This window comes from Myodes glareolus, chromosome 4 (assembly GCF_982192425.1).
Source record: "Myodes glareolus chromosome 4, mMyoGla1.1, whole genome shotgun sequence".
NCBI lineage: Eukaryota > Metazoa > Chordata > Mammalia > Rodentia > Cricetidae > Myodes > Myodes glareolus.
In genome coordinates this window covers 120,288,449-120,302,136 of record NC_142029.1, presented here as the reverse complement: position 1 = coordinate 120,302,136, position 13,688 = coordinate 120,288,449, and the positions used below count along the sequence as shown (strand labels likewise).

Here is a 13,688-nt window from a genome sequence, read left to right as displayed (position 1 = left end):
GGGACTTTCTACTGTATTTCAGTATGTAAAGCTAAGGACATAGAAGATCATCAACTACTAGGCATGACAATAACTTCTTTCTCTCTTTCAGGAATTCCATATAATTAATACTTTCTACGCCTGTGTAGGGAGAGTTTTGTGCCATGTTAAACAGGGAATAATTTTTTTTTGCCTGCAAATGAAGACAAACCATTTGGAATTCTGAATGTAGCAACTAAACTGAAACAATATGATCATTAAACAAAAGAGGTAGCATTTGAAACAAGAAAAAATTACAATTATATGAACTCTAATAAAGCAACTTAAGTAATAGAGGATGGTATGAAGCTGGAATTAACAGGGTGTATGAGGATCACGCCAGCTGAGAGAGCAGCAGAGTAACCAGGACACCAGTGGGCTTACACAGACTGTGCCTCTCAGTTAGGAAGGAAAAGAAGCAAATGCTACCAAAATGAATGTGTCTTCTCTTTTGCTCCACCTAACATGTCTCTGAACAGAAAAAGCTTCTGAGTCATCTTTCTCTAAGACAAGAAAATAAAAAGGAAAAATAAGGACTTTTTCTCAAAAATAAACTTGATAAAGACGTAAAGGCCAAAGGTCAAAGTGCAGTACTCGTGTGCCAGCATTAAGAGATGAAAAAAAGTGTATTGTCCTTTCTTTCTAGTAGTAACAAAGAAGTAAGAGGAGATGGTCCAAAAAGCCAAACCAAAGCAAAACAAAAACACCAAACACGCTTGCTTTCTTATAAAATGTCCATCCATTTTTTAAAATGAAATGTGAAGTAGAAAAGGAAATGGAGTCAGTCCGTGGTGTGCAGGATAAAGGAGACAGCCAACTGGGGAAGCAAAGTCCTGAAATTTAACAGGGCAGAGAGTTGACAGAAGGAAGATGAAGTTTAGACTGACTTTATCTTGTCAAAGGTTCCAACTCTTTCTCATGTGCCTTATTGGGTTACAGTATAGGAAAGTATATTTATGGATAACAAGCTTACAGGTCACACATAGAAAAATAAACATTTCATTTATGGGCAGCTTTAAAACTGTTTCTTAGCCTGGAGTTATTTACTGTCCTGCCCATCAATCAGAATGCAGAAGTGAATTCTTCTTGACATTTGTAGGTGTAGAAGACAAACAGGCAGAATCAGTGTTCAGTAGGAGTTGGACTTTGACAGGAAATAACTAAAATCAATTCAAGATCTGTTATTCGTAGGTTTATAGAATGTGGAAGATATAAGTTATAGAGCTTAAAACAAAAAAGTAACTATTTACTACAGTATATTTACTACAGGAAACTATTTACTACGGGATGATTTTTCATTTTCCACCTAAGAGTTGGGTGCAGAATGTTTGTAGATCCTGGTTCAGAAATGTGAGAATGAAGGTTGCTAGTAGGTGGTCATGGCACACCACGAGTTTACAGGAGCTAGATATTAAGTATAGTAAGTACTTGTTGTGGATTTCAGACTCTAACATCATGGAGAGTATAAAGGAAGATCACTGAGAACATCAAACTTGAGATAAACTTTGTGAGAAAGTTGGAACTGATGGATGATGCAGATAAAGGTGAGTGACTGCGGAGGTGGAGACTTAAACTTGTTGAGAGATACAAACACAGAACAGCTCTGTTGACTGGGCATCAGGAAGGTAGCAGAGGATCATCAAATCAAAGGGACATGTGTGTTCCCAGTATTTATTATTATTATTTCTTTTAGTGCAAGAAAGTGATGAGGTCAGAGATCATGTGTTGATTCTTGGTTAAAGCTTTAACCAACTGAAATACAACTGAATTGTATTTCAGTTAATTATAACTAACTCTCATTTTTATGGACTCTTGTTTTTGAACTTTTTTACTCATTAATATTTATTTCTAATCTCCAAATCAGTACTTACTAATAATTTTGCAGGCACTCATGGGCATATATAGAGTAGAGAAACATTTGGTTCATCCAACATGAAAAGTTCTAGCTCTAGTTAAATAAAGAAACACTACAGTTTGTTTTTTTTTTCTCTCATGTAAACAAGTATAGTTTTTGTGGTACAGTAGGTGGTGTTTTCCTCAAATTTGTGCTTTTCTACAGGTCATTTTATAGTTTAAAAATGCCTGAAACATAGCACTAGTTGTTGCATAATGGTATAATATGAGAAGGTCCTGGTATTTCTGAAAAACATATATATTAAGTACATTTCCTTCAAGCATTAGTTAAGAGCTGATGACAAAGAACTCAATGCTAAGGAAGCAAAAATAAGTTAACTACAATGAATAAACCAAGATTATGTATTGATTAATTGACAGAAGGTCATAATTAGAGGCTCTGGGGAACTAATGTCACGTTTCTTCTAAGAAAAATAGCTTAATATTTGGTCACTTACTACTTGACGAAGCTTTTCAGAACAGAGTCACAAGTGGTAAAAATTACTGTACATGTTTATTAAATGGCTTCTGGATATCTAGAATCATGCTAAGATTCATGAAAACTTTATGTGTGGTGTGATTTTTATTATAATGTACTATATAGCTGTATTTATGAAATTACTGCGAAAATGATTTAAATGTAAGTGGATTTTAATGAAACAGATTATAAATATCTCCCTAAAAGCATTCCACACATTATAACATAATAAATAGCCCAAAGCAATTGTATAGAGAAGGCAAGTTGGAAATCATCAAAACGGGGACATTAAAATGATCATTTTTACGTATTCCCTGAATCTTTGACCTTTTACTCAAATCAGCCAATTACCATATTTATGAACATCTCACTTGCATTAAAATATCAAAAAGAAAGATTAGCATATAGTGCACATCCAATGTATACTTAATTTTGAAATTTCTTAATTCTATAGGGTACCTCTCTAATTCCAAATATTGAATAGGGAAAATTGACAGCCATTTTAAAAAAAACCAAACCTTATAGCAAGCAGAATAGCTGATTATACTCATTGACCTTAGTTTTTCTATGTCTGAATCTCAAATTCCATATTAAAACTCTACTCAAATGCATAGTTAAGGAAATATTAGAGATTATGATTCATTATATGGTACTCAAAACCACTAAGCTGGAGTCAGAGCAGCATGGTATCATTGAGACGATATAAGATCCATCCTTTCAGATGAGACAAAATGCACCCATGAGTAGAAACTTGGCAGCACACTCATTTATGTTATAGTTAATCATATGGCTATTTCTTTTGAGAAGGTGGCACGCATATCTTGGGTGTTTACCATTTCTTCCAAGTGCCTCTCTCTTGACTTTAATGACTATAACGTGTCTGTAAATTCACGTTATACTCTTTTCTTGATAATTCATACCTTCATCTAATATACATACCTATATACTTATATGGTATATACATATATAACACACATATACATTATACATATCATAACACAACATCTCCCCCACAAGCATGGTAGAAAAGATGGGTCAGTGATTAAAAGCACTCACTCTCCTTGCACACAACTGAATTTTGTTCTTAGCACCCAATGCTTAACACTGCTCAAGACCACCCCTTGAGGAGATCTGGAACCTTCTTCTGGTCTTTTGGGAATACTCACATATACAAACCCATACACAGACAAACAGGTAAATTTAAAAACAACTCAAAGAGCCTGGTGTTTTTATTATTAGATTGAAAGATTGCATATAAGCTTTACATTTTTCATTTCTAACAATTTTTTAATTTATTTGCTTACTGTAAACCATTTTTAAATGTGATTTTTATCTGGGTAGAAAAATTAATAATGGTCATTTGCATTTAAATGGTAGTTAATAAAACATTTTAATGCAAATCTTCAAGGAGTTCACACAGAAGAAAATAATAAAAAATTTCTTGTGTTAATCTGATAACTCTGTTATTAAATGTAGACACTTTAAAATTATTTTTTGTGGTATATGTGAATGCCTGTGTGTATATGACTCATGTATGAATGTGCATCAGTCTATTCAGGTAATTTCTCTGCTGCTCTCTAGCATGTTATTTAGGACAAGGCATCGGCTACTCTGGCTGGCCAGTGAGCTTCTGGGCTTGATCTGCCTCCACCTTCCAGATTTGGGATGACAGAAGTACACTGCTGCACTAGTTTATGCTGGGGTTCTGAGTTCAGGTCCTCAAGCTTGCATAGCAAGTCCTTTATCCATTGTACCATCTACACAGACCCCATATGTATAAATTTCCCAGTGTTTTGTACAAGGGCAGTGAGAAGATGCCACAATGTGTCTGAAAGAGTAAGAAAAGGAATCACAAAATAAATAGTATTGACATATGCTTGATTGTTAAGAGTACTTGCTATTTTTGCATGGGACCCAGGTTCTGTTCCCAGACACCACACAGTGACTTAAAACTAAATTACAACAAGTTCTAGGAGATATCCCTATTCTGTCCTCTGAGGGCATCAGGAATGCCCATGATGCACAGACATGCATGAGGTAAAGACACTCATATACACAATATACAGAAAATAAAATTACCCAAAGATTAAAAAGGAAACAGTACACAATATACAAAAATAAACAAATACCTTTGGAGGTGTTTCAGATCCTGGATATTCTCTCTGATCTAGCTTCTTCCACCGATCCATTAGTTTGGTTACCATGGGCGTATTAAAATCAACCAACTGGAATCCGGTGACATTTGCTCCCCCGTGTATAAATCTCTCAAGAGAAATATCCTTGAAACCCTGTAAATTGGTGGAAAACCTCATCAAATTTAGTTCATTAAACATTTTGGTTCTTCAATAGTAGATTAATGCAGATTTCCTTCCTGGTCCATATAATCATAATCCTGTTAATCCAAAAAGAATCATATTATTCCACTGACAACTAAGCAAATTGTAAGTGAGAGGGCCATGGATATGAGCTTGTAATCAATACTATGTAACAGACTTTATCTTTTATCAGGATTTACTATATGCCAGATTCTGAGGATTACATTAACAGTTTATCTTTTCAGCACAATCATCCCTTGGTTACTGGATAGCAATGATTAATTTTAAGGTAAGAAACTAAGGATCAGTAGTGTAAGGAAAAAAATATTTGCAAGGTTACACACAGTTATAGTAGAACCAAGTTTGACCAGATGAACTGATTGTTGTGTTGGCCTTTTCTATTTTGTGCTCTTTCATATTCTTATAGAAAGGTGTGCTTTTGATTTCTTAATTGTTATAATATTACTAGAAGAGGAAAAGCACAAAAGAAACCCAGTCTTTTATTCTCACTTTAGATTCTGACTTTAGATTACCTCTATGTCAAAACAGCAGGATAATACTCCCAGTATGCATTCAATAATTGTGAGTGACTATTAATTAATTCATTTAACAGATATTTATATTAGGCCTATTATGTGCAGCCAACATGACAGCTCATCAGTAACATTCTCATTTCATTGAGAAACAAACTACACAACACAAAACAAATTTATGTTTTAGAAGTGGGAAGAACACTGCCCATCAATTTCTAGCTACTAAACTGTCAGTGGAGAATTTGTGTGCTTTTGCCAGATTGTAGGGCAGATCCACAGGCAGGCAAATCATTCCACTGATTAGATTTCTAAAAGCCACAGTAATTCAGCTCTTTCATTAGCTGCTAATTGATGAGATTTTTTTTATTTCAGTCTTAGCTGAAACAGAAGGTCTGCTAAGCCTTCTGTGTAGCATTAGCCACAGCTACACAACACAGGCAAACTGCAGCCCTCAGGGTGTGCCAGTACACTGAAGGTAAAGGAAAAACAATTATTGTGTCTGATTGTAACATATCCCTGTCAGTTATGGTTTGAATGAATGATGTATTGCCTTGTTAATTTTGGCTATATTTTTCTCAGTACAGGCAACATTTCCCTTTTCATTTACATTCTTTTAATTTTATATAGAAAATTAATAGGATCTAGACCATGAACTGGTTTCCTTGGCAACAGTTACTTTGATCATTTAGTTTTTGTTAGAATCTACAGAAAATCATGGAACTGAAGGGTACTTAGGGTGACACTATAATTAAGTCACTTATTCCCTTATTCCCCAGTTGTTCCTGATGGAAGGGGTGAGCCAGGAGAGCTCGCCCTCTTGTGCAAATGGCTCCCTATGCTTGCCTGCACTTCACAGTGGGTAATGAACAATGGAATCTCCCAACTGACTTCTCCTTTGATTTTGTTTTGTAGTTTGCAGATCCTCTCCAGGAAAATATTTAAAATTATATGTGACTGATATCTCAGTGATGAAGTATGTCCATTCGGAAGCTCATTACATCATCAATGCAAATAAAAGCCCATCTTTTATGTTTTCTTTGACTCAGATCAATATTTCTTCTGTGTTTTACACACTAAGTCATGTCAAGTCTACTTTAGTGAAGTTACCAAAAGGAGATCAAGACTAGGGAAGAGTCTCTCTTATCTTTCAGAAATTACTTTGAAAAAAATGACCTTGATTTTGAAATTGTAACAAAACATTTGCTAAAATGAACCTGGAATATATGTAGCCACCTTGTGATAAGGGTAGCCAGCTATAATGACAGGTGAAGTAGTAGTCTCTCATTAATTATAAACTATACTAATTATAATTATTTAAAAAGTTATTTCAGAAAGTTTGTTATCATATTATAAATACAATGGATGTTTATTTATTGACCTCGTGGACTATATACCTGCTGATCTCATGTTTTAGCCCATATTCATTTTAAGAAATTCCTTCTGATATTCCTATAGCAAACCCTCTTTTTTTCATTTTGGATAACTTTTATTTCCTTTTTATCAAACTGCTGTTGATAAGTCCCATGTTACAATATTTAATAAAAGTAGTATACTAACACATTCTTATCCTGTTCCTATTTTAGTTTAGGTTCATCTCTACCTTGCTGTGTAGCCTAGGGTGGCCTTGAACTTCTGATGCTTTTTATTTTATCCCTGAGTTCTAGAATTACAGGCCTGGAGCACCACACTGATCTTATGCAGTGTTCATGATAGTACCCAAGGCTCTGTGCATTCTAGGCAAGCTCTCTCATAACTGAACTACATCTGCAGTCTTCAGTAAAATTAGTCTTTAACATTAACTTGTAATTTAATGCATAATTTTATTTGGATTCTAAACAAATTTTGCATTTGGGAATCATGTATATATACTTCATAAGAGATGGTTGTGGGGTAGCTGAAAGAACTAAAGCTATATGGATGAATGAATGCCAAGAGAATCCATATTAATGTTGCATATTATAACAGTTGGGTACATGTCACTGCTCTAATCATGATAAAAGCTAGCTATTTTTAGTGTGTGTTACGCCTCTGTTTCAAAGACACAGTTTTCTATTTTGTATGTTGAAACTTTAGTGTAAATACTCTACCACCTGCTAAAGCTGTTTGAGGCAGGCTCTGAGATCCATTGGTAGGTTATAAATATCAATTATTTCCTTTCCACTTTGCATTATCACATTTATTCTAGTTGCCAATGGAAACTACTCATTTCTATAAAAGTTTATAACATATTTATTTTCCTCTTTGAATTCATTGTTTGGAAAGAATAGATGTCAAAACTGCCCTTTTGCAGTAATTAATTACAATCTTATCATATAATGTCAATAAAAAGAGAGATGCACCTGATCATAGGCTTTTATGTTACATTGATTAAAGACAAAATATATTTGCATAAATATTTGTACTCAGAAAGATGAGACACATAAACTGTGGGGCTAATAAAATAAATAGAAAAGAGGAAACAAATTTTGTGGTATTGTTATAATAATCCTTTGTATTACAACATTTTATTTTATTTAATACAATATGATAATTTTCATAATGCACTGCTGCATTATATTGTGCCAACTCTGTGCTGAAACCCAGTTCACCAAACTGGATGTCTCTTTCTGAACATGTAATGGCACACTCAACATGTAGAAAAGTATCAGGACTAAGTGTCTTCTCTCTCCTTTACTATCTTCCTTCTTCCTTCAAGAATAAGGCACTCATCAAAGAAATTTACGATGGGAAATGAGAGAACAATAATCAATTTTATACAGAAAAACAAAAAACCCAGGATAGCAAAAACAATCCTATACAATAAAGTAACTTCTGGAGGCATTACCATCCCTGACTTTAAACTCTATTACAGAGTTACAGTAATGAAAACAGCTCAATATTGGCACAAAAACAGAGACATTGACGAATGGAAGCGAATCGAAGACGCGGATATTAACCCCAAAACCTATGAACACCTGATTTTTGACAAGGGAGCTGGAGCTAAAGTATACAATGGATGAAAGAAAGCATCTTCAACAAATGGTGCTGGCATAACTGGATGTCACAGTGTAGAAGAATGAAAATAGATCCATATCTATCAACATGCACAAAACTCAAATCCAAATGGATTAAAGATCTCAATGTAAATCCGACCATACTGAACCTGATAGAAGAGAAAGTAGTCTATAACACATGGGCACAGGAGACCACTGCCTACGTATAACCCCAGTAGCACAGACATCAAGAGCAACAGTGAAAAAATGGGATCCCCTGAAACTGAGAAGCTTCTGTAAAGCAAAGGACACTGTCATTAAGACAAAAAGGCATCCTACTGAATGGGAGATCTTCACCAACCCCACATCAGACAAAGGTCTGATATCCAAAATATATAAAGAACTCAAGAAACTGGACATGAAAATTCTAATTAACCCAATTTAAAAATGGAGCACTAAACTGAACAGAGAATTCTCAGCAGATGAAGTTCAAACGGCCAAAAGACACTTAAGGTCATGTTCAACCTCCTTAGCGATCAGAGAAATGCAAATCAAAACAACTTTGAGATACCATCTTACACCTGTCAGAATAACTAAAATCAAAAACACCAATGATAGCCTATGCTGGAGAGGATGTGGAACAATGGGAACACTCATCCGTTGTTGGTGGGAATGCAAACTTGTGCAGCCACTGTGGAAATCAGTGTGGCGGTTTCTCAGGAAACTGGGAGTCAACCTCCCTCAGGACCCAGCAATTCCACTCTTGGGAATATACCCAAGAGAGGCTTAATCATACCACAAAAGCATTTGTTCAACTATGTTCATAGTAGCACTGTTTGTAAAAGCCAGAACCTGGAAACAACCTAGGTGCCCCTCAATGGAAGAATGGATAAAGAAAGTGTGGAATATATACATATTAGCGTACTACTCAGCGGTAAAAATCAATGACATCTTGAATTTTGCATGCAAATGGATAGAAATAGAAAACACTGTCCTGAGTGAGGTAACCCAGACCCCAAAAGAGGAATATGGTATGTACTCACTCATAAGTGGATTCTAGCCATAAATAAAGGACATTGAGCCTATAATTTGTGATCCCAGAGAAGCTAAATAAGAAGGTGAACCCAAAGAAAATCATATAGTTATCCTCCTGGATATTGGAAGTCGACAAGTTTTCCAGGCAAAAGTTAGGAGCACGGGGGTGGGGTGGGGGAAGAGGAGATGGGGAGAGAGAAGGGAGAAGGGAATGATTGAGGAGAGCTTTGGGGAATGGGATGGTTGGGGTGGAGGAAGGGTGGATATGTGAGCAGGGAAGTATGTATCTTAATTAAGGGAGCCATTTTAGGGTTGGCAAGATACTTGACTCTAGAGGGGTTCCCAGGTGTTCAAGGAGATGTCCCCAGCTTGTTCCTTGCGCAGCAGAGGAGAGGCCGCCTGAAGCGGCCTTATTCTATAGTCACACTGATGACTATCTTGCATACCACCATTGAACCTTTATCTGGCAATGGATGGAGATAGAGAAAGAGACCCATATTGGAGCACTGGACTGAGGTTCCAAGGTCCAAATGAGGAGCAGAAGGAGGGAGAACGTGAGCAAGGAAGTCAGGACCATGAGGGGTGCGACCACCCACTGAGACGGTGGGGTTGATCTAAAGGGATCTCACCAAGGCCAGCTGGACTGGGACTGATGGAGCATGTGATCAAACCGGACTCTCTGAACGTGGCTGACAAGGAGGGCTGACTGAGAAGCCAAGGACAGTGGCACTGGGTTCTGATTCTACTGCACGTACTGACTTTGTGGGAACCTAATCTGTTTGGAAGCTCACCTTCCCAGACCTGGATGGAGAGGGAAGGACCTTGGACTTCCCACAGGGCAGGGAACCCTGACTGCTCTTTGGACTGCAGAAGGAGGGGGTGAGTGGGGAGTGGAGGGAAATGGGAGGAGGGGAGGAGGTGCGAATTTTTAATAAAAATTGGGAATCAAGGTCTAAGATTGTCGTAGTTTGAATAACAATGGCCTCCATAGGCCTTGTAGGAGGAAATGTGTTAATAGTGGATAGGTTTTTAGATCTCTGAATTTCAAGCCTGGGTGTTGTGTGTCACTGTCACTTCCTGCTGCTTGAGATCCCGATGTAGAACTCTCAGTTACCTGTCCAGCACTATGTCTGCCTGTGTGCAATCATACTTCTTGCCATGATGATAATTGACTAAGCCTTTGAATTGTAAGCCAGTCTCATTCCTTTCCAGGAGTTGTTGTCATAGTGTCTCTTCACAGCAATAAGACCCTAACTAAAACACAGATGAAACTTTCCTGTAATAAAAAGAAAGCAATGATCTTCCATAGCCAATTTTACTAAGCTGGTGGGTTAACAAGAAGTACTTAGAAAGCCTTGTTTGAAATTCTACAAAGACATGTCCAGCGCATGCAATCAATTCATTCCATGTTGTTTGTTATCCATCGAGTTGAAAGACTGATGCAGTTTAAAAACATTCCATTATTTCCATTCAAATTATTTGTGTAATTAGTCATTATATATTGTATTTATGAAAATTGAAGAAGATATGCATCTGTAGACTAGCGTTTATCATTTAGAGAGTGAAAAAGCCAGTATTTAATTTGACAAGTAGTATCATGGTAAAGCAAACATTATAGTTACTTTTAAATGTTTCCCTGGCAGATCCAATAAAATCTGTATCAGGTGTATACTGAATTAAAACATTATTATTATTTTGAATCATTTAGATCATTAAAATATGGTGATTATTGTAATAACTTAGGTTAAAGTACAGTGAATAGTCAAACCATTCATTATTTTAAGACACAATCCTGAATACTTCAGTTCATAGTATAAAAGTAGAAAAACAAAATTTCTTACCAAATTTGCGATGATATAATGGTAGCCTTTGACATGCTTCCCAACACTCACAATCTACAATACAAGGAATGAGAGAATGAGAGAAAATAAATTCAACTTTACTAACACATTACTTGAAATATTAAGTATTATTTTTTAATTATAATTATATTTAAATTTAATATTTTAAAATATTAAAAGAGTACATGAAGGTGGGGAAAGGGGTGATGGCAGTATAAGAGGATTTGGAGGGGAGGGAGTGTGAGAATGAGTATGAATTTGATCTAAACATACTCTAGTCATGCATGAAGTTCTTAATAGATACAAAGTTAACAGGGACTGGTGGGATGGATCCCTGATACAAGTGCTTACTACCAAGCCTGACTGATTGAATTGGATTCTCAGGGCATAAGGGGAAGTAGAGAAACAATAGCACAAGTTATCATCTGATGTCCATATGTTTGCCATGCATGCACAAAATAAAACTTAATTAACTACTGCAGCATAATTTTCTATAGAAATGTGATGGAAAAATAATTTCATTTGATTTAAACAAGTGAGCACTGTAATCAAAAGAAGTCATAGACCACATTAAAATATAGGCTAAAGTAAAAACTATTATTTTAGTTCATTTATACTTTATTAATTACAAATATTTTTTCTACCCTTTGGGAAAAGCTAGAATATTATAATTTCCTAAGAGAGATCAATAGTACTATGAGCCAAATGTTTATATATAATTCTGAAGAGAATACATTATTAGCAAGGAAACAAAATAATTCTGGTTCAGAGAATTTACTTTTCAAACAGAAATATCAAAGAGGTTAAATAAAACACAGGCATATCAATGAATGGAATTTTATGATTACACATGTATCAACAAGCAGAGGGAACTGCTATATCTCCTTCTTAGATGGCAACAGACAAATTTCCGTGAGCACCAGAGAAAGCAGATGGGGATAATTACTAGCAAGGGGCTTGTGTTAGTCAGGGACAAATACAGTGCTGGTGTCAGGGTTCTCTTAGAAAGATGACTCTGAAACTCTTTTTAAAAATATTTTTATTTGTTTTATTTTTAAGAAATATATGCATTCTCATAAAGACAATAATTTCCAAAGAAAAAGATTAAGTGTAGGTAATTCATTGACCAATTGATTCTAACCTCTACCACAAAAATAATTTAAACCAGTGGATTCAATGCATATTTCTACACTTAATTTAAACCTCAACTTACTCTGCTATTTTGCTAGGGAACACATAATATTTAGCCTTTTGATTTATTTAAGAGATGTATTTAACTTCTACTCTGTTCAGAGGGGCATCTGTTAATTTTATTATTAATTAAGTTTATTTATTTATTTTACATTCTGACCACAGACTCCTGAACTCTCCTCTGAACGCTTATGATGTGATGACGGTATCAGCTCTTCATCCAGCATCCAAAGTGCTTTTTATACAAGAACTTCACATTTTCTCTGTCATGACCCTTTTCACCTAAGGAATTTTTATCTGTCCCCTCTTAAAATGTAGACCTAGGCATATTTGCAGATAATAAATTAAAAACAGGGACTAGTGACAAGGTTCAAACTTTTTGACTATGAGGAGTGATCTTCAATTTTGAAAAATTTTCAGGCAATATCCCTTAAGATATCACCCTCCCCTCAAAGAGTATGCTTATGTATGGTCACTTATACCTTTTCCTCAGATTCTAGATTTTCAAAACACTATGTGTGGTACAAATTCAAAATTTAATCTTTGTGATTAAGACTGTGATAACTCTTAGACAAGATGGCTCCATTAACATACTAAGCCCAGGCCAAGGCAAAATACTCAGTGTATGCTTTGAGTAGTTGGCACATATTTTGTAGTCCATGTTGACGGTGTTGTTGACAGTGTTCTGACTTTACAGAGGATCTGTGCTTACACTTGTGATGGCTGTTCATAAAGTTCCTCTGTCTGGGTGAGCACTGAATTCCATCCATATCAACCCATCTCATCTCTTACCTCTCTTTCATAGTCATCTTTTGTACTTATCCACTAAAGGTTTTCTTTATGTACAGCTATAAATGTATGATGTTTTACGTAGAATTTGTACATTTTAAACCTGTTTAATGTATCTACCCTATAATTTATTCATCAATTCAAGTTTCCTTTGAGAAGCTTGCCACAAAGTCAAAGAAAAACAATATACTGGCAGAATTATAAAGAAAAGTCAGCAAGAGGGTATCCTAGTTCAAATCAAAAGCAAGTTGGGGTGATTTAGAGGTTACAATGTTGCATCAAGGAAGACAAAACAGTAACTCAAAGCAGGAACCTTGAGATAGGAATTGAAGCAGAGTATGTGTCAGAACATTGATTACTTATATAACTGGCTTGCTTCCCATAGCTTGCTTAACCAGCTTTCTAATATAACTCAGGGACACCTGACCAAGGATGACACCACCACCAATGACCTGTATTAATAAAGAAAATGCTGCAGTCAAATCTTTACCATTTGCACATCAGACAGAGGACTGATCTTCAAAATATACAAAGGACTCAAAAACTTGACATCAAAAGAACAAATAATTCAACAAAAAAATGGGTACATGGTGTGGGAGAATTGTTTGTATTCTGTCAATCAT

General features: G+C 35.6%; 1 protein-coding gene across 15 annotated transcripts in view; it reads right to left on the bottom strand.

The window, feature by feature from the left end:
• Gria4 (glutamate ionotropic receptor AMPA type subunit 4) overlaps positions 1-13,688 on the bottom strand; it is a 350,737-nt gene that overhangs the window by 75,397 nt on the left and 261,652 nt on the right. For all 15 annotated transcript variants that reach the window (XR_015737772.1, XM_087905884.1, XM_087905886.1 and 12 more), the window contains 2 exons: positions 11,086-11,139; positions 4,519-4,677 (listed from right to left, as the gene is read on the bottom strand). Coding sequence is in view for 14 of the 15 variants with exons in the window: in XM_087905884.1 (XP_087762010.1) it covers positions 4,519-4,677; positions 11,086-11,139 (213 nt within the window). In the remaining variant the exon portion in view is untranslated. The remainder of the gene's footprint in view (positions 1-4,518; positions 4,678-11,085; positions 11,140-13,688) is intronic.